At 42.1% G+C, this 21,933-nt stretch overlaps 1 protein-coding gene across 2 annotated transcripts in view; it reads left to right on the forward strand.

Moving 5' to 3' along the window:
* RDH10 (retinol dehydrogenase 10) overlaps nucleotides 1–21,933 on the forward strand; it is a 40,739-nt gene that overhangs the window by 13,559 nt on the left and 5,247 nt on the right. For both annotated transcript variants that reach the window (XM_024197639.2, XM_024197640.2), the window contains exon 3: nucleotides 19,005–19,103. In XM_024197639.2, the coding sequence (XP_024053407.1) occupies nucleotides 19,005–19,103 (99 nt within the window). The remainder of the gene's footprint in view (nucleotides 1–19,004; nucleotides 19,104–21,933) is intronic.

The raw sequence follows: 21,933 nt of genomic DNA on the forward strand, positions 1-21,933 counted from the left end.
CAGTGAGTTCAGGGGGGATCCCTTCTCCCAAGCCCCCTCCCCCGAGCGACACGGCTGGGGCCGGGGTGAGGGAAGCGGAGCGGACTGCTCCCAGCCCCCTGCTAATCCCCTGGGCCATTCTGGGACTGCGGGGCCCCCCAAATTGCCCCCCCCCACAGCTCCTGCCTCCTAGACCCTTGGGGGGGGGCCCTGACCGCCCCTGAGACCCTCTCCCCCTTATCCAACCCCTCCACCCTGGCCAGGCCCGGCACCCTTAACACGCTGCTCAGAGCAGCATGTCAGAGCTTTACCGCGTTGTATGCAAACCCGTGTTATATCGGGTCGCGTTATATCGGGGTAGAGGTGTAGTTTAGCTCTTTCTTTTATAATCCAGTCTCTCCAGCCCCTCCAGTTACTTCTGTTAAACAAACTCAAGGAATATGGAGGCTGTGTTCACCTGCCCAATCACTTGCATTTTTAGCCCTGCAGATTTAGACAATCCAGTTTGAGTCCTTAGGGCATTATTGCTTTCCAGGGCCTGGTCTACACTACGACTTTAATTCGGATTTAGCTGCGTTAATCCGAATTAATCCTTAACCCGTCCACACAACGGAGCCAGTTAATTCGAATTAAAGGGCACTTAAAATCGATTTCTGTACTCCACCTCGACGAGCGGAGTAGCGCCAAAATCGATTTTGTTAATTCAAATTAGGGTTAGTGTGGCCGCACACCACCGAATTAATGTGGTTAAAAACCGAATTAATGTGCTTAGTGTGGCCGCGCACAATCGAATTTATACAACCTGTTTCCCAAATTTGAATTATCTAAATTCGGATTAATCCCGTAGTGTAGACATACTCCAGGTTTCTCTATTCCATTCAATATTGTGTTTAGAACAACTTTCTTCCATTGTCTTCACTTGCATTTTTCAAGTGAATCACTTTGTGGTGACTTGCAAATTTTTAACCTTTCTAGGTCCTTTTACATGGGAATCAATGACACATGCCTCAATTTTTTTTCTTCTCCAGTCTCTCCATGTCTCCTTAGAATCATAGAAGATTAGGGTTGGAAGAGACCTCAGGAGGTCATCTAGTCCAACCCCCTGCTTAAAGCAGGACCAACCCCAACTAAATCATCCCAGCCAGGGCTTTGTCAAGCTGGGCCTTAAAAACCTCTAAGGATGGAGATTCCATCACTTCCCTAGGTAACCCATTCCAGTGCTTCACAACCCTCCTAGTGAAATAGTTTTTCCTAATATCCAACCTAGACCTCCCCCACTGCAGCTTGAGACCATTCTTTCTTGTTCTGTCATCTGCCACCACTGAGAACAGCCTAGCTCCATCCTCTTTGGAACCCCCCTTCAAGTAGTTGAAGGCTGCTATCAAATCCCCCCTCACTCTTCTGCAGACTAAATAAGCCCAGTTACCCCAGCTTCTCTTCATAAGTCATGTGCCCCAGGCCACTAATCATTTTTGTTGCCCTCTGCTGGACTCTCTCCAATTTGTCCACATCCTTTCTGTAGTGGGGGGCCCAAAACTGGACGCAGTACTCCAGATGTGGCCTCACCAGTGCTGAATAGAGGGGAATAATCACTTACCTCAATCTACTGGCAATGCTCCTACTAATACAGCCCAATATGCCGTTAGCCTTGTTGGCAATAAGGGCACACTGACTCATATCCAGCTTCTCGTCCACTATAATCCCCAGCTCCTTTTCTGCAGAACTGCCGCTTAGCCAGTCAGTCCCCAGTCTGTAGCAGAGCATAGGATTCTTCTGTGCTAAGTGCAGGACTCTGCACTTGTCCTTGTTGAACCTCATTAGATTTCTTTTAGCCCAATTCTCCAATTTGTCTAGGTCACTCTGGACCCTATCCCTACCCTCCAGTGTATCTGCCTCTCTCACCAGCCTAGTGTCATCGGCGAACTTGCTGAGGGTGCAAGCCATCCCATCATCCAGATCATTAATGAAGATGATGAACAAAACCGGCCCCAGGACAGATCCTTGGGGTACTCCACTTGATACCGGCTGCCAGCTAGACATCGAGCCATTGATCACTCCCTATTGAGCCCGACAATCTAGCCAGCTTTCTATTCACCTTATAGTCCATTCATCCCATCCATACTTTTTGAATTTGCTGGCAAGAATACTGTGGGAGACCATATCAAAAGCTTTGCTTAAGTCAGGTTATATCACGTCCTTCCAAGTTCTAAAATTGGTATAGCTTGCAGATTTCATTAATATGCTGTTGACCTTCTCTTCCAGATAACTTAATAAAGACAGTCTTCCTAAGTGAGCATTCTTCTCTAATGCATTCTTCAGGCTGATAATATGGCTACTACATGTAAAATGGCATGTGTCCTGCCTTTTGAGAAGCAATTTGGCTAATTCTGCATTTACATCCTCTAGAATACTTGAGGCTCTAATGCCAAGCTCAGTATGCAAATTTAAGCAGCTGTTATGGTTATCCTTTGACTGACTATAATCCCAGACACAGCCTTTGATATTGCATATCTTGACTTTGCAATTTAGGGATAGCAAGATTTTCGTGTGTATGGGATGGGGGTAGTGTCAGAAGAGTTTAATTAAACTTCTTTTGACTAGTCCTCTTACCCCTTTTTTTTAAAAATGGAGAGATTGGGCACAATGGGTCAAATTCTGCATCTTATTGTACCACTTACAAACTATGGGTGTAACTGAGGCCTAAACTTTGCCCTTTGTCTCCAACGTGGTGCAAAAACACATTCTATTTGTATGATTATCTGTTTTGTACTCCTTTCCCTACAGCAGCTTGTCCAGATAACTGATCTCCTCTCCTCCCTCCCACTTCTAAAAAATGCTTGCTACTTAATTGCAGAACCAAGCTTTTGAGTCTCAATCCATCTCCCATGGAAGATAATGGCTGACATAAACAGAAGTTAAATTGGCACTTGATACAGTAAGCTTTTCCTCTGAGCTTCAACATTTTAGTCTGCATAAGGTCTTTCAAAGTATAGTTACATATGTGTAGATTGTACATCTTTGTAAATATGCTTAGATTGTTGAAGCCTTTCTGAAATTGGGGAAAATGCGTACATTGAAGAAAATATTAAACATTTTATAAAACAAGTGGATGGGTTCTTAACTCACAACATTGCAATAAATTCCTTCATGAATGTTTTGCCCATGTAAATAATTACACTTTTTCAGTGAGTGAGAGAATTGGCACCTTACCAGTAGTTCATAGTGTTAATCAGATTGAGACTCAACACCAGTGAACTGTCACAACTGGAAATGGAAGGCACTAATAGGCTGAGGAAATTTCCAAGAATACAGGAACAAATGTGTAGTGGAAAGGTGACTATTTTAACACGATCCTTTGAAAATTCAAGTTTGTTTGGCTGTTAAATTCTACACCTAAATTGGTTTGTGAATGAGCATTTGGGGTTTTTTTCTTCCATTTGCTGTTTATTTAAATTTTTGTGACAACTTCTCAAATATCCTGCCCATGTCCCTGACTTGGGAAAGCACTGAAGCATGTGCTTACCTTTTAAGAATATGCTTAAAGTTAACCACATGCTCAAGAGTTCTATTAAATGCATTTAAATGATCTAAAGAGCTTAATAGTCCTAAACCCTTCCTAGCCATTGCAATCTGCCACCACTTCCCAATCATCTAAATTTTAAAAAACTGCTAAAGATGTTGCAAGAGACCAGTAATGCAAAATCGTAGACATGTCGAATGATGTCCAGACCTGCCAAATGTACTAAGTACTCAGAGCTGTTATTGAAGCTGATAGAAGTTGTAGGTTCTCAGGCTCTCTTATAGCTCTTGCTGTTGAAAGGCATATGATGTGTGGATGTGGCTCTCCTGCTGCCCCCTTCTCTTTCCGCCGTCCCCCCCCCCCCCCCCCCCCCCCTCCCCCCCCCCCCCCCCCCAAAAAAAAGTATGTAGAACTAAGTTGCAGTGATGCTGCTGAGAAATTGAAGACCAGGTAGTAGTTGTATTGTAGCATGTGGGGCACTAGCATAGCCTAGCTGGTCCTCAGACAGCCTAAAGATAGAATTGTCCATTTCCCTTTCTTTAAATCACTAAAGAAAACTCTTGAACAGTTGATTGTGTAAGTTAGGCTATGGCTACACTGGCGCTTTACAGCGCTGCAACTTTCTCGCTCAGGGGTGTGAAAAAACACCCCCCTGAGCGCAGCAAGTTACAGCGCTGTAAAGCATAAACAGTGCAGCCGCGCTCCCAGCACTGTAAGTTAATCCCCTCGTGGAGGTGGAGTACCTGCAGCGCTGTGAAGTGTGGGTGTAGCCAAGGCCATACTCTTGGTACAGCCAGTTAGTGAATCTCTGAAAATGCATTATCCATTTTTTTTCTAAAATCTCCAGTAAACTTTATGTATAAAAATGTTAGTTATAATTCAATGAGGATTACTCTACAGTAAGTTGGAACTACCAGCAGTCTTTAGTTATTTCATAGTCAAACACATGTTACTGTTATCAAACCTTCACTCAACTGTAAAATCTCCTGTATTTCCTTTTTTATTACTGATTAAATGCTTATGTACAAAGATAAACATTCTCCTGGCAATAGGCGTATCCCTCCTGTTGAATGTTTGGTGATGGTAAAATCACTCTATTTATAATAAGGCATTTAACACAAATCAGTGTTTGTATTGCTGAATGCATTGAGCAGGAAGAGCAGGCTGACTAAAAAGTTCCTATTTGCATACAAATACCATGGTAAACAGTAGTCATAGTGAAGAAGTGGCTTTAAGGTATCTAAAACTTAGACGACCTCTGCAGTTTTTAATCTAAAGATTGTGCATTTTCAAGAAGTAGAATCTGTTACATAACACATAGTTCAAAGGCTTCATTCACTCTAATATTAAGGAATAAGTTTCCATAAATTCTTTTTAAAAACCCTCACATTTTTAATGAAGAACAAAGCTGTCAGAATATCATGCAGAGTAAAATAAAAAGTTATGCCAAATGTTTGACAAGATGACTAAGCTTTATGGCAAGTTCTGTCTAGGAAAAAATCTGCATTTAAAAGTTAGTCTGCATTCTTATTTGCTGAACAGAGCATTCTGAACTCACTCTTATCTAACAGAATAAAACACCCACATAAAATTCCTTTCAGAATAGTTAAGGGAATACGTAAATTGAAGAGTCATAATAGTAATTGGAAACTGCTTAATTTTTGTCAAGACTTTCCAGTATTTGGTGATAGATAAATAAAAATATTTTGCACCCCAAACTGGTTTGGATACTTGCTACAAACATGTATTAATGAGGGTGAGAGACTAATAGCTTCCTCACACAACTTTTCAGTGCAGCTTTGCAGTACTTTTGCTAATTGAAGCCCTGGCCTCTAGATTATCTATAAACAATAGTATATTTAGTCACTTGATTTCAGCCAGGACTTGAACCTAATTTTTATGAAAGAGAGGGAGAGTACCCATTAACTCAGGATAGTACTGAGCCTGTGGAAACTCTTCAAGAACTGAGTTTGACGCTTCAGTCAATACATGTTCTGTCTTCCTCACTGGCAAATGTATCTAGGTGAAACATGGTGGTAGTAGTAATAGCTGTTGTGGCAATTAGAGGATTTATCTTCATGTACTTGTGTTGTTACAACTGTGGTAGAACTCTGTAATCTAGGCCACATGCGTTTAGCCCTTTCTGCTCATTTGACAACTGTATGATGAGTGGAATATGGCTTTAAAGGTATGTCTACACTGCAGCTGGGAGCATGCTTCACGGCTTGAGTAGACGCCTGTTCCTCTACTTGACCTAGCGCGCTAAAAATAGTCGTGTTGCTCGGGGTAGCACAGGTGGCAGCTTCTGTACCCAGGAGGTCTGGGTAGATTTGTACTCCGACACCTAGCCTGAGACACTCCACATGTTACCCTGGCTATTTTTAGCGCACTAGCTGGAGGAGAGCTAGTACATATCTACTTGAGTTGTGAAATATACTCAAGTACAAACCCACCCAAGACCCCTGGGTACATACTTGGGTGGCTAGCCTGAGGCGCTGCCCATGCTACCCCTCCCCTTACCGGCTACATTGCTATCTTTAGCATGCTAGCTTGAACAGAGCTCGAGTGTCTGTCTACTTGAACTGGGAAGCATGCTACCTGTTGCAGTGTGTAGACGTATCTGAATCTAATACTAGCTAGATAATACATTGAAACACACAAGTTATAAACTATTTGTTCAGTAGTGCTGAGGATGAATGGGTGTCTTTGAAATCCTGTGGGTGTCCAAACAGAACAAGTAAATACAAATAAATTATGTAATGAATCCATGATCCTTCTCTCCGCTTTTAAATCCAGTCATAGCAAGAAATTGTACTGGCTAATACACTTGGCAGTTGAGCTGATGTGCTAGACGTAAATAGAGGTATCCCCTTTTTTAAACTACAAATTGTTTTTCAGTAAACTGTAACGCCTATTCTGGAGGCTGATACATTGACTAGAATATGCATACCAAACTGCAGACTGTTAATGGGCAATGCAATGACAAATGTAATCTGATTGTTTGCTCTTTACAGTTTTAGAGTTACATAAGCAATCTTCACTTCATGGCAGTGCAGGCTACTAGGACCCTCTGTAGACCAAGGGTATGTTTACGCTGCAGAGTTAGCCTATGCTGTAATGTGGATATTGTCCCTAATTCCTCTCCCATGTGCACACAACAATCTTCAACCCAGGCTTGATGGTATTTTAAACCCGATTTGTCTGGCATGGCTTGGGGTATAGTGTGAGGCCAGATTCAGCTTTAATCTGTGGGGGTAATTTCCCCTTTTTTTGTTTTTGGAGTGTCAATGCAGGCTAATCAACACTGGTGCCAATAGTCCTTCAGAGTCTTCTCATAATTCTCTGACCTCTATTTTCTTCCCCTCTACGTACTTGCTACTTCTGCACCACAAGTCATCCTACAAAATTTGTGTACACCAACCTGGTGTACATAATGTACACCTAGCACACGGCCTGCTACATTATTACTATTGTGGTTCCATAGCAATTGAACAAAGATGCCAAGAAATTATTCTCCCAGTAAGCTGCCAGTTGGCTGAATGCTGACAACAAGTGGCTAGTGGGCCATTGTTGTGAGGTTGGTAAGACCCAAAATTTAGGGAGATGCACAAGTACCTATTCAAGAAGCTGGCAGCGGATGGTATTCACTGAAGGCATCTGAATGCAGGTTAAAGAATCAAATTCCTGAAGTCCAAAGCTGGTCTGTGAGTCCAGCTGCCAGAGGAGGAAAGTGGGGAGTTAGAAGGGCATGTCTCTGGTTGTTCTGTGTTGCTACATCCTAGTTCAGCAGGCTGTTGATGTTTGCCTGAGTTTTAGTCCAGTGATCCAGGAGAATTTTTCATGCAGGAGCAGCTCCAAATGATCTGCCAGGGTTTTAGATGGAGCTAACTTCCCATGCCTTCTTTTGTAGCTTATCAAACCTCTGCAGGCTTTAATATTCACCTCAGTCACCTGGTGACAAAGGATCTCCAGGGCATAGATGGATGGGTGTTTACCTGGAACAGGTGCTTTCTTCATTCTAGAATTGTCAGCGAATTGTCATCTTCCAGTGTCACCACTCCCAGAAATATTAAGACCATCGCTAGTAAAAGATCCCTGGCCAGACCACCCACACACCGAACCCAGAGAAAGCCCCCTCCCCCTTTATATTTATATATCTATATAAAAAATGCATTTGCCATTCTTTTGTCAGGAGAAACAGGGATGTACCAGCTTATGAGCAAAGAAATGGAGGAGGCTGCATGCCAACAAGATAAAAGTTGTAACTTTCCCCTTGCTAGTATAATATAATGAGACGCTCAACTGGTTCTCCCGATCGTCTCTCCAGACCCCCAGAAAGGGCCGAAGGTGATGGTCTCTCTGTTTTTTGTGTGTGTGTGTGTGTGTGTGTGTGTGTGTGTGTGTGTGTGTGTGAAATGTTAGAGGAAAAACTGGGTTTTATTAAGAGGAGGAAATTCACTATGTTTTCCTGTGGTATTTGTGTGTAAACCCAGGGGAATTGTCTTCTAGAGAGGAAGAAAATAAAAGTGAATAAAGGAAAAGTAGAAAAGTGTGATCTAAGACAAATGGGAATCTGAATACATTAACCCCACATAAACCTGAGATGATACTCCCCCGCACCCCCATCTGAAAAGGATCTCGGGAAGGAAAGAAACTTCTGGAGTCAATTATAGTCTCCGCTCAAAGTAGAAAAAATGTAATCATGTATGGAACAGAAAATGGCCTAGTCATATTTTATTCAAGTAACCATTAGTTTCAGTCTGAGTATTTACCTGCACTTTACCAAAAAGAGAGAGCTGCTTTCCACTGTGTCGCATACATGCCTTGAGTTACACAAGATCACAAGAAACTGAGCTCTTTAGATAACGTAAGGGCACCTACGTAACTACATGAATGAGCCCACAATAACACACACATCCTTACATTTTTCTCTGTCTAAACACTTCTAATTTTCCATCCTTTCCTCTAAAACCACCCCGCCTCAAGTAAGCCTTCTAATACAGTATATAAGAAAAGATTTAATTTAGCCAGACTGTGTTCAGCTGTCATAGACATGACATAATTACTCTTATAGTAGGTAAAGAATGGAAAATTGACTAATGATTGTAGCAAACTAATACCACCAGTTATCTATGATTTGAATAGAACTACTTATCTTATCTCTGTTGTCTCCCCATTGTAAAGAGCTTTGTGGGACTAAGTTTTGATTAAGAAAACTACTTAATTCAGTTTCAGTTTGCTTCTGATACATTGCATGTTCGCTTACTGAACACAAGAAAAGCACTGCAGCAGTAGAAATGGTCATGAATATCAATTATACTCAAAGATCTCAAAATCTAGAGGAATTTTTGTAATTGATCATTACATGATCACATTAGCTATCTTTAGTATTTAAGAGTGGTGTATTTAGGCCTATTTATAACTAAAGATAGTACCTGTAGATGGTATGCTGCAGATTTTTTTTAATAGTAGTTTGTCAGAAATCTGTTTCATATGGATTTAATCTGGGAGAGACGTAACTTTGACACTTGTATCTCAGTTCAGTAGTGTCAGTCACGTTCTGAGCAAATGCTGTAACCCGTATTGATATATCCATTTGGGGGGCAGTTAGAAGGAAGGAAATGTTAACCCAGTGTATGTGAAATAATGGTTAACTTCTTAGAACTGTAAATGTTAAAACAAGTAACTTTAAAAACAAAATTTCATGCAGAGTTGGAGGGAAACAATTCATATATTTTGTCTTAAATTATAAATAAAAGCATAGTCTAAGACCAATATTTTCTATGCTACCGCAAATTCTTTTGTTTTCCATCTACTGACCTTTACTTTGTTACCTCCAGCTTCTGAGCCTGGACAAACTTTCTCTATTTTCACCTCATCAGCAAGTATGTTTAATATTGGGGGTGGGGAGGAGGAAGGGTGGTTTTGTTTGCTTGTTGTGTCATCATTATAGACTTCTTTTTAAGTCCATCTTGCTCTTTCATGAGCTTCTGGTTGCAAGGCAACTGTAACAATATTACTGTGCATGTATGTTAAGTATTAACTACTGTTGCAGTTCAATATTAAACGAATCCCCATGGTTTCTAAACAGTGGGTTTTTTATGTGAAGGGCAAATGAAGCTTTAGCGAGAAATTGAAGGTTGTACTGCCTGCTAGGAGCTAAATAACTAAGGGACTTCTTTTGAAAGAAAATATTGGAAAGTCTAGCTTTTCTGTTGTGAATAGAAGGCCTGTTTCAGACACAAATGAGGAAGATTTCTAGAATAGCTTCCTTTCATATTTTAAAATAGATGCCTATTTTCATAAAGGTCTGGCTTGAGGAAAAATCACATGAATCTTTTGATGCATCCAGATCCCTAAGAGCGGAAACAATCTATATGTAAAACAGAGAACGGTATAAATTAACTATTTCAGATCAACAAAACTATTCATTCCAAATTGTGGTGCAGAATTAAAAGATTTTTATCCGGCTTAGAATCTAAGATCATCACAATAGAATAAACCGAGAAACCGTTTAATTTCCTCAACCCCTTAAAATGGTCACATACGTTTTTTTGTGGTGAAGTCTCTCTGATCAACAGTTCCAGGCAGGTGTCTGCACTCCTTGTAAATTGAGTCTTGGATGAAGCCACTGGTCTATCGTGCACGGACAGTGCTGCCAGGGAGCTGAAAATTACATTCTTACCAAATGGAAGCATCAGTTGGAAAGAGTTTAACACACTAAGCAAATCCAGGAATCCATTGCTGTACCTGCCTCCTTGTCCACACATGATCATAGATCCTGGACCAGGCTCAACAGGCTACTCTCTGGCTAGACAAGGGTTGCAGCAACTTTGTACCAGCTTGGCATCCCCATGCTGTGACTGTGGCGAAATGTCGCAGACAGTAACTTATGTGATGGAAAAGCTGGTGTGGGTATAAAGATTTGTATGTGGGGGGGGAAACAGACTCTAAAACTGTCTGTTTGAACACTATGTACCAGGTTTCTTTTCATGCTACTGTGCAATTTGGCTGACCTTCTGTTCTACTTTCCTAGCTCTGCTTACTGCTGATGGTGCCACGTTATCTCCCCGCAACTCTTGCTCTGTCGTGCACTCTCCAACTCACACAGAACTTATTACTGCACACACCTCAGCTTTAGCACAGTTGCCACTCTTATCCTAAAATTTAAACCCCTCTGTAAATGTCTTGCTACTAATTAAAAATATTATCTTCTGCATATTCAAAAAGATGTGTTGATCAGTTATTTGAACATGTTACTATGTTTTCATAGCTCTCCATACATTAAACTTGCATTTGGTCAGTTTGGATTGGAATCTGTTAGGTAAAAAGATTTTTAAAAAATAAAGCCTTGACTTCTATCAATGTATTTCAGTCAAGCTGCAATTTTGAGAGATAGTTTGCTTGCTATGAATAAATAACTATAATAGGGTTCTACTAGGGTGACCAGACAGCAAGTGTGAAAAATCGGGACGGGGGTGGGGGGTAATAGGAGCCTATATAAGAAAAAGACCCAAAAATCGGGGCATCTGGTCACCCTAGGTTCTACAGATAACTTCCTGTGTGTTCTCAACTGTTGTTGGGATGGCTCTGAAATTGTAGTCCAGTAAACGAAGTTAGTTTGAAATTACAAAATATATCTAAAGAAGCTGTCTTTTTGAACAAATCATGCTGTAACATCATAGTTGAAAACATTTCCATGTTTCCAATGACAGGCCCACTGATTCTTGTCTTTTTCACATAGTCCGTTTATTCCATAATCGAATGTGTAATACAGAGCTGGTTCAAGAGAATCTGCCTCTGCAGGCTGTGCCTCATCAACTGGGTACTACAGCTGCTAGGCTAAAGATGCATTGTCTCTCTCCACCCTCCATGGACAGCTGTGCGGGGAGTTGGGGCATGTAGTAGTTCTGTTGAATGGTTATGCATAGGAAGTATGTCTAGAGATGGTTGTTTGTAAAGGGAGTTAAGGTGATGGTTTCCTGTTCTGCCTGAGGAGGCTAAAACCTCTGATGTGCCCCATTCCTCCAGGACCTTTGGTTACTCATTCCAGAGTTCAGTCTACAAGAAGCAGCTTTTACGCTGCACCATGTGGCATTTGAACATGAGTAGCTAACATATCATCTGGTCCTTACTGAGATGAGTTTCCCTCTGGCTGCAGGCTTGGTGGAAATTTCTAAATCAGACCTGTCTTATTAGACTACTTTCAATTCTCTGGTCTGGCTGAGCTGTGCTTAACACAGGACTTTGAATCAAAGGAAAGGGCTCCAGCTGAAGATGGAGTCACTCAGTGTCTACTTTAATTTATACTGCTGTCCAATGGGCTATTCTGACAGTTGAGAATAGGTAGGGCTTGTCCACATGGGTAAATTTACTGACATTACTATACTGATAGAGCTATAGCAATATGATTACACAGCTATAGTAATGCCGGTAAACTTCCCTGTGTAGACAAGACCCTAGAGTAAAAAGCATAATCATGCTCCTTTCCTCTAACCATTCCCCTTATATGAGGGGGCTGTAAGGAGGGTAGTAGTATGGAACTATTGTGTCACTCAGATTCCCCAACATAGGGGGAATTCCTGCATAGCTGTAAAGCCAGTTTAACCAGCTCCTTTGTGCTGCCAGAATGGTGCAAAGGGGCTGTTAGGCACTTGAAAGAAGAGTCAGAAGTTATGAAAACTTCCCCTGTATTGTAAAGCCCCTTTCCTAAATTTATATTTGCTGAGCTGGTACAGGCTTTCTTGCTCCTTTTTGATGAAATCAAGACAATTTTGTGTACATGGTGTGACACTGACCTCTTCCCACTTTCATGAGCCCTTTGCACTTAGCATCCATTGTCTGGAACTTGCATACAGCTAACATTTTGTGATGCTTAACTTACTACTTTAAAACATAATTAATCCAAAACTTAATTAAAAAATCAGACTTTCCCAAACATGGTATTTCTTCATATTCTGATTTGTTGTACGTTAGACTAATTTGTTTTGACACTGCAGCTGCACTGCTCTTTGTGTTGCACAATCTTTTGAGTTTTGTTTCATTAAGAGCACCAAGAATGGAACTAAAGAATTTGGGGAAGGGGAGGGAAGAAGTGCTAGACTGTTAGAAGTTAATTTGCCGTAAACCAAAAGATTGAGAACAGATTACTAAAGCTATGAAATGACATGTAAATGCTTGTTCAATTTCACACATTTGTCTAAGAAGTCATTAAAGCTGTGTGCACAGGAAACAAGCATTGATTTTTAGCTTGTAGGGATCGTCACACTCTTTCAGTGATGTATTCAGAAGCTATGAGGAAGCTGCTTGGAGTGCAAGGAATTGATTTAAAGAATCCATAAAAATTAGAGTTGGGAAAAGAGTTGTTTAGTCACTCCCCCTGCTAGTGCTGGGTTGTTCATCATCCATTGCATTTCAAGTGGGTCTTTCATTAGCTTCCTTGGTGAACTATTCTACAATCTAGAAAGTTGTCTTAAATTCTTTCAAACTCTCTGTATAAACATGGTAGTTTAGAACAAATAGACTGACTGACAGAAATCTTAACTAAAGTTTATTTTTCATAATCACTATCGTAGCATGCCTGCTCTGACCCACCATATCGTGCTTAACTTCATTCCACCCACTGTTCTGTGATCATCAGTGGATTCATATTTAGTGTTGGCAAGTCTTGGTGTGGTTTTTATTAAGAGCACCAGCTCTGAGTCACATGAATATAAAAGAATGGTATTTATTTTTTAAAGCTACATTTCTACCCATCCTGGCTGCAAAGGGAAAAAGTAGGGGCGGGGGAAGCTCAGAAAAGCAGAATGCAATTAAGCCTGAGATCTGTTTGGCTCAAGTCATGTGATTTTAATAATCTCATGAGTTTTTTGCAGGACTTGACTCATGACTTGAATGCTTTAGGTTGGCTGTACTGCAAGTCTCCTGTAGCTTAATATTTTGTGGAGAGCTCGCATGTACCACTTTTGAAGACTGGTGTGGGCTATACTGTCCATCTACGTCTCCCAACTTCAGGCAGCAGGGCCACCCAAGAGGCACATAACGCTCAGTCCCTTATGCTGCATTTAGGATTCAGGGACTAGGCAGGAAAAGACTAAGGATCGGTGAGGTTAAGGCAACTGTAGCTCAGCTGGAAACCAGGCCTACCTGCTTTAGATAACCAACAGGAATAGGAAACTGGGGACCAGAGCATGGAGGAGGCTGCACTGATCACAGATGTAGATTGGGCCAGTAAGGTCTTTCTTATTTGGGGACTATTCATGGCCCAGGAGGGAATAACTTCATTTGGCGATTTTTTTTTTTTTTTTCCTGTAGAGAGGAGAGGCTGGAAGGACCAATGGGTAGGCCTGTAAGAGCCTATCCTGTGACAAACACACTGATTCTAGTATCAGAGGGGTAGCCGTGTTAGTCTGGATCTGTAAAAAGCAACAAAGAGTCCTGTGGCACCTTATAGACTAACAGACGTATTGGAGCATAAGCTTTTGTGGGTGAATACCCACTTTGTCAGACGCATGTAGTGGAAATTACCAGAGGCAGGTATAAATATGCAGGCAAGAATCAGTCTAGAGATAACAAGGTTAGTTCAATCAGGGAGGATGAGGCCCTCTTCTAGCAGTTGAGGTGTGAACACCAAGGGAGGAGAAACTGCTTTTGTAGTTGGCTAGCCATTCACAGTCTTTGTTTAATCCTGAGCTGATGGTGTCAAATTTGCAAATGAACTGAAGTTCAGCAGTTTCTCTTTGAAGTCTGGTCCTGAAGTTTTTTTGCTGCAGGATGGCTACCTTTACATCTGCTATTGTGTGTCCAGGGAGGTTATAGATCACTGATGATGCATTGGAAAGGTTTTAGCTGAGGACTGTAGGTGATGGCCAGTGGAGTTCCGTTGGTTTCTTTCTTGGGCTTGTCTTGCAGCAGGAGGCTTCTGGGTATACGTCTGGCTCTGTTGATTTTTCCTTATTTCCTTGTGTGGGTATTGTAGTTTTGAGAATGCTTGGTGAAGATCTTGTAGGTGTTGGTCTCTGTCTGAGGGGTTGGAGCAAATGCGGTTGTACCTCAGTGCTTGGCTGTAGACAATGGATTGTGTGGTGTGTCCAGGATGGAAGCTGGAGGCATGAAGGTAGGCATAGTGGTCAGTGGGTTTTCGATATAGGGTAGTGTTAATGTGACCATCACTTATTTGCACTGTGGTGTCTAGGAAGTGGACCTCTCATGTAGATTGGTCCAGGCTGAGGTTGATGGTGGGGTGGAAGCTGTTGAAATCGTGGTGGAATTCTTCCAGAGTCTCCTTCCCAGGGATCCAGATGATGATGTCATCAATGTAGCGTAGGTAGAGAAGGGGCGCGAGTGGACGAGAGCTGAGGAAGCGTTGTTCCAGATCAACCATAAAAATGTTGGCATATTGTGGGGCCATGCGGGTGCCCATCGTGGTGCCACTGGTCTGGAGGTATATATTGTCACCAAATTTGAAATGATTGTGCGTGAGGATAAAGTCATAGAGCTCAGCAACCAGTTGTGCTGTGGCATCATCAGGGATACTGTTCCTGACAGCTTGTATTCCATCTGTGTGTGGGATGTTTGTGTAGAGAGCCTCTACATCCATGGTGGCTAGGATGGTGTTTTCTGGAAGATCACCAATGTATTGTAGTTTTCTCAGGAAATCAGTGGTGTCACGGAGATAGCTGGGAGTGCTGGTGGTGTAGGGTCTGAGTAGAGAGTCAACATATCTGGACAGTCCTTCAGTGAGAATGCCAATTCCTGAGATGATGAGGCGTCCAGGATTTCCAGGTTTGTGCATCTTGGGTAGTAGATCAAATAACCCCAGTCGGGGCTCTAAGGGTGTGTTGATTTGTTCCTGTGTTAGTGTAGGGAGTGTCCTGAGTAGATGGTGCAATTTCTTAGTAAATTCCTCAGTGGGATCTGAGGAAAGTGGCCTGTAGAATTTGTTATTGGAGAGTTGTCTGGCAGCCTCCTTTTGGTAGTCAGACCTGTTCATGATGACAACAGCACCTCCTTTATCAGCCTCTTTGATTATAATGTCAGGGTTGTTTCTGAGGCTGTGGATGGCATTGCATTCTGCACGACTTAAGTTATGAGGTAAGCGATGTGTTTTTCCAGTATTTCTGCCTGTGCACGTTGACGGAAGCATTCTATGTATAAGTCCAGACTGTCATTTCAACCCTCAGGAGGAGTCCATTTGGAGTTCTTCTTCTTGTGCTGTTGGGGGTGGGGGGGTATCTGTGTATCAGTGCACTGTTCAGTGTTATCTTGAAAGTATTCTTTGAGTCGGAGATGGCGAAAGTAGGCTTCCAGATCACCGCAGAACTGGATCATGTTTGTGGGGGTGGTGGGGCAAAAAGAGAGTCCCCGAGATAGGACAGACTCTTCTGCCGGGTTGAGTGTGTGGCAGGATACATTGACGATATTGCTGGGTGAGGTAGGGGTACCAATGTTGTGGCCCCATGTGGCAGGTAGGATTTTAGACAGCTTATGGTCCTTTTTCCTTTGTAGAGAGGTGAAGTGTGTAATGTAGATCTCCTGTCTTATTTTAGTAAAGTCCGTTTGTGTGGAAGGTTGGTTATTTATGAAAGTCTCCATAAGGGGTTTGGGGCAGCTCTCGGTGGGGACCATATGGGAGCATGACTCTCATAAGGAAGGGACTGGAGACTAGGATTTGTGGAAGCACTGAGCCTCGGTGCAGAGATCAAAAGGCATCTGCAGGTTTTTGGAAGGAATAAACCCAGCTTGCAGCAGGGGTAAATTCTGCCCTCTGAAACAACTTAAGAGGAAGGTTTAATGGAAATGAGAAGTCTACATAGGATGCTTGTAGCCAAACAGTAGCAGTTATCACTATCCACACAAGCTATTGGGCTCATCTTTTAAAAGGGGACACTTCACCAGTTAAAATGTACAACAGGGATATGACAGTATATGACAACTCAAAACATACAAACTACCTAAGCCAACTGTTTAGATGACTCTGAACTCTATTAGCTCAACTATTGGGGGAGGGATAGCTCAGTGGTTTGAGCATTGGCCTGCTAAACGCAGGGTTGTGAGTTCAATCCTTGAGGGGGCCACTTAGGGATCTGGGGCAAAATCAGTACTTGGTCCTGCTAGTGAAAGCAGGGGGCTGGACTCAATGACCAGTTCTAGGAGATAGGATATCTCCATAAATTAAAATTATTAAAAATTGCATCTGTTTTATTGTATGCAGTGTAGTTGTAGCATAAGTTGGTCCCATGGAAGATATTACCTCACCCACTTTGTGTCTCTATTTTTATTGTAATCTTGGGCCTTCCTTGAGCTGAAAACTTTCAGCTCAGGATTGATACACACAAATAGAGCTTTGTGGAGGAAGCAACAGCAACATGTAGCTATGGCTCTGCTTTCAGCCCATTGTAATGGGCCTCTAGTCAGTTGATACAATATAGATGGTTTCAAATCTCTGGTGTGTTTCTCCCAATTCCCATCCACTTCAACACTGTAAGAGAATGATTTATAGGACACCTCTTCTGATAACGTAGTAGTGTCAGAGGCTGGAACCCACACTGAAACAACTGTACCCTCAGGGTGAAGCCTGTTACCCTTCAGACCAGGCTGCCCTAGAACAAGTGGTTCTGTTGCCATGCAGGACGGGAAGAGAAGTTGAAACTCTGTGCGCCTGGCACAGATTAGTCTGGCAAATGAACTGAATTCTTGTTTCAAACCCCCATAAGAGGTTTACCGTGGCCTGCCATGACGGGAGGAATAAACAAGAGGGAGCTCACTTCAGACTTTCTGGGGGGGAAAATTAATTATATGGCAGAAACAGAACCTAAAAGATGTATAGTAATCAACAGAAGAGGCAAGAGTCGGGGCTGTGTAATCTTCTATCACTTGCCAGCTGTCCACTGAAAACGTTCTTTTGTGTGGAGTTGGGTTTGGATTAGTCATTTAACACCTGCAGGCAAAAATGTAGTACAAGAACATGTGAAAATTGTTGAAGCAAAACTGTCCTGACATCTGATTAGAAAATGCAGACAGCGTAAGAATGGAATTAGATGGATCCAGCTGTAGCTTTATACTTAAATAAAGTATGCAGCTGACATCAATTAAGTAGCAAATACTTACTGGGGCTCTTACGTGCTTTGAGCCTGGATCTAAGTTTTATGCTGGAAGTTTTGTTTTTGGGGAAGACTGAAGCAATTTTGAAACAGTCTTCAGTGGTAGTGACTTGATTAGAGTAATGGCCCTGCTAGAGGTAGTTGGTGTTGAGATCAAGAATTGTTGGTATGATTTTCATTGGACCTGGTTATTAACCAGAAATGTGCTTCTAAAAGTAATAACTTCCTCTGTTCTTATAACTACCTGAGGTTGCTGTAGTTTAAGAATGCTTTGATCATGGCTATTGTGTTAGAACTTAATGTAAATCATGACTGTAAGAGCAATTTTATTAAAATATTGTATCAGTAGTCTGTTTTGGGTGTTTTTGTAACTGCTGTTGGACATCTTGCTATTTAATCCCAAGCAATTAAATTGCTTTATCAGTGAGACTTTACATTTTGATTCTTCTTTCTTTTCAGATTAGAAATGTGTGACTACTTGCAATATAGTTATTGGGTAGTTAAGTCTTTTAGCATGTACAGGGTTTACATTAGCTTTTGGGCATAATAGGAGATTCAGCCCAGAGTCTGAATCCCTTGACTTATCATGTTAAATCAGATCTCTTAATGTTCTAAGATTGAATAGCATAAGTGCAATAACCTTTGGTAAAATTGAAGTGGGCAAAAATCAAACATGCAAAGCTTCCAGTTTAAGTGAAATTTTATTACTGAATTTTGAAACTCTTACGTCTTACAATAAAAACATAGACATGTCTATAAGCATTGTTATAACTAATGATATATCATTAATTATAACAATGCCAATAACCATGAGATGAGTAGTTGAGATTAACAGATAGGTAGTTTAGCTTATATGTGGAAGGTAATATAACCAAAATACTGGAGGCAAGGGTTTCTGCTCTTGTAAAATGCTCAAGAAGATAATGAGTAAATCAGATAAAAATCACAAGAACCTCCCAACTTACAAAACACCTGGCCAACAGGCAACTTCAATTGGTAACTTTCACTAGTCTTAACACAGCTATGGTGTAATTAAACAGTTTCCTTTCCTTTTTATAAAATTGACTTCCATTTTAGGGTCAAACTATCTCTCTCTCTCTTTTTTTTTTTTTTTTTTACCCCCCCCCTGGGTAACTAGTCTCTTGTAGAAAAATAAACATGTCTGAGTTGAACTGATCCTTTAACCTTAGGATTTCTCAGGCTATAATCTTCTATGTCCCTTAGTCTGATGTGAAGAATGTAGTATAGTTTTTCTGTTGGCATTAATTTTGGAAAAACTCAGAAGTTCAAAATCGTGTGTAATCATCTTGCATCTGATACTGAACTGGAATAGAGGTTTAGAATGACTAATGCTTTATTCTTACAGTAATAGACTTGTGTGCACTCTTTCTTTCATGTTATAGACCACTAAAGCATTCCTTCCCAAGATGCTGGAGATGAATCATGGACACATTGTGACAGTTGCAAGTTCCCTGGGACTGTTCAGTACTGCAGGAGTGGAGGTTTGTTTAACTGTGTAGTAAAGATTATATGTTGCTTATCATAAATGATAAATGCCTTCTCCTGTTGTCAACAATGTAGCATAAGTAGGTTTGGAAATATTAGATTTTTGTCAGTAAATGTCAATTTCACTGTACACACACAAACCGATGAAAAGGTATCTCCATCGATATTTACCAAAATTTACAAATAGGCAAAGTAAGAAAAACGCTGCTTGAGAAATTATTAGTGTATTTAAAGGATATTTACATTGTGTATTTTGACATGTGATGTTGACAATTTGTTTTAACAGTTATAAAGCTTTAACTTTCTTGAAGCTCAACATCTACTGTCATTATATAATTTGTCTGACTGCTGCCACCCAATTTCCTGCAACTGTGAAAATTTAAATCAATGAAACTCACAAAAAATGCTTTAAAGCAAACCTCAATATTATCAGTTGAAATTATCAAAACAGTAAACACTGAATTCTGCCAAACCTAACTTTCATCCAATGAAAATATTACATTGATTTTTGCCCACTTCAATTTTACCAAATGCATTCAGAAACCAAGAACAATTCTTTAATGTCTTAGTTTGGGGGGGTGGGAGGCTTTATTTAACTAGCAAATTGAAAGAACTAGCAGGAGTCTTGTTCACTGTGAGCCTATACGCAATTTTCACATATCTCTGGAGTACCTTCCTTAGAGTGACTGTATGCAGCAACCACTGTCAATGCAGTGCATTATCAATCAGCAAATGCAATGTTCTAAAACATCATAGTTGGGTGGCCACTAGTTTGTGCGTTATCACAACATATATGCTTGTTGGGTACAACACTACCCTGCGGATGTGGATGAGAGTTAAGGGCAAGTGTCTTAACGCTACTCTTGAAGCTTTTAGGCCAAGATTTTCAGAAGTGACAAGTGACTTTTTTGGGTGCCTACTCGGAGACATCTTAAAGGGACCTAATATTTCAGAAAGTGCTGAGCACCGACCTGGAATCGGACCCCTTTAAGGTGTGTCCGATTGGGCACCCAAAACCACTAGTCAATTCTGAAGCTTGGCCTTTTTGCATAACTTGTTGGTGCATCCGAATAGGCAATAAGACTTGGGTGTACTGCAGTTGTGTTGGGAGCCAAGGGACTGGAAAGCAACAAGCATGAGCTATACCTGTGCCATTACAATCCATTGCAAATAGTTATAGTCACTGAAAATTCATCCATGTTGCTGGCAAAACACTGGCAACACTCTAGTGTTGTACGAGCTTTTCTAGGGCTGGCCCGGCTAATACCTGTGAATTGTAGAAGTCCCTGAATAGAAATAAAACCAGTGGTGCAAGTATGGTGGTACGGTCCGGTATGCTGTACCAGTAAGATATTTATAGCTGATACAGAGTACCGGAAAGACACAGGAGGAGCCCGCCCCCAGCTTTCCACGCAGCTGCGTCTCCTGAATCCTCCTGCCTGGGGGTCTGTACTGCAGAAGTCTCCTGCGCAGTGGGAGGAGGACAGAAATTCCCCCTCCCTCCCCAAGGTAACGTGGGGTGGATGTGGATCATGGGGAAGGGACGGGGAGCGCACAGGGGCAGGGAGGAGTCACGGGGAAGTCACGTGTCCCTCCCATGAGTGCAGCGTACCAGTAAGAAATTATTTCTACTTGCACCACTGAATAAAACTTAAATTAGCATCACTCTCAAGACTTTGTAGATTATAGGACCCCGTCTTAGTGGTTCCAGTGGACCCATATGGCCTAGAGAGTATGCTTGCTTGAACTGATCAGCACTCAAGTGTATCTCTACTGGATGATCCTAATAGAAATTTTAGAATTGCAGCTGTGTACTAGGTAACTCTTGGACTTCAATCCACACAACACCTCTGAGATAGGAAAGCTATATCCATTTTACAGTTGAGAAACTGAGGCAAAACTTAAGTAACTTGCCCAAGGCTCCATAGCAACTTAAGTGACGTGTTTAAATCCAGGGTTAAAAATACAGCAACGTTAAGTGAGAGTTAGTTATGTTCCTGAAAAATGCAACTTTAAGTGAAACGATGTTAAGCGAATCCAATTTCCCCATAAGAATGAATGTAAATGCGGGGGTTAGGTTCCAGGGAATTTTTTTTTTTTTTGGCCATACAGTACAATACTATAGTTGGGAGGTGCCCCCACTTTACCCCACACAGGCACAACCCACTGGCACTGGAGACAGTGAGGCAGACAAGGAGGCTGAAGGTGCTGTAGGCTAGGAGAAGCACATTGCGCAGCAGCAGTGGCAGCTTCCCCTATTCTACAAGCACCAGGGGCGGGGGGCTCAACCCTTGGCCCGCCCATGCCACCCCTTCCCCCAAGTCCCCACCCTTAACCCGCCTCTTCTTCCCCCCTCCCCCTTTACTCCGCACGCCGTGTCCTTGCTCCTCCCCCCCTGCCTCCTACCCGCTGCAATCAGCTGGCTTGCAGTGTTCAGAAGGCAGGAGGGAGTGGGGAGGAGCGAGGACACGGTGTGCAGGTTCCCCCTCCCTCACCTGCCTCCTGAACACTGCAAGCCAGCTGATTGCTGCAGGCAGGAAGGAGAGGGGAGCCTGCGCGCCCAGTCCTCACTCCTTTGCGCCCCCCCCCAAAATGCCACAAGCCAGCTGATTGCCGCGGGCAGGAGGCGGGGGGGGGATGATGGGGAAGGCGCTGATCCGTGGGGTCTGCCGGCGGGCAGGAGGTGCTGGGGGGGGCATAGGGGAGCTGATAGCGGGGCTGCCAGCTGTGGACAAAGCAGGCAGCCAAACGATGTTATAGCGAAGCATTGCACAACTTTAAATGGAGCATGTGCTGTAATTGAGCAGGGACGTAAGATCGAAACAA

This window comes from Terrapene carolina, unplaced genomic scaffold (genome assembly GCF_002925995.2).
Source record: "Terrapene carolina triunguis isolate 2854851 unplaced genomic scaffold, T_m_triunguis-2.0 Scaffold58, whole genome shotgun sequence".
Lineage (NCBI taxonomy): Eukaryota > Metazoa > Chordata > Testudines > Emydidae > Terrapene > Terrapene triunguis.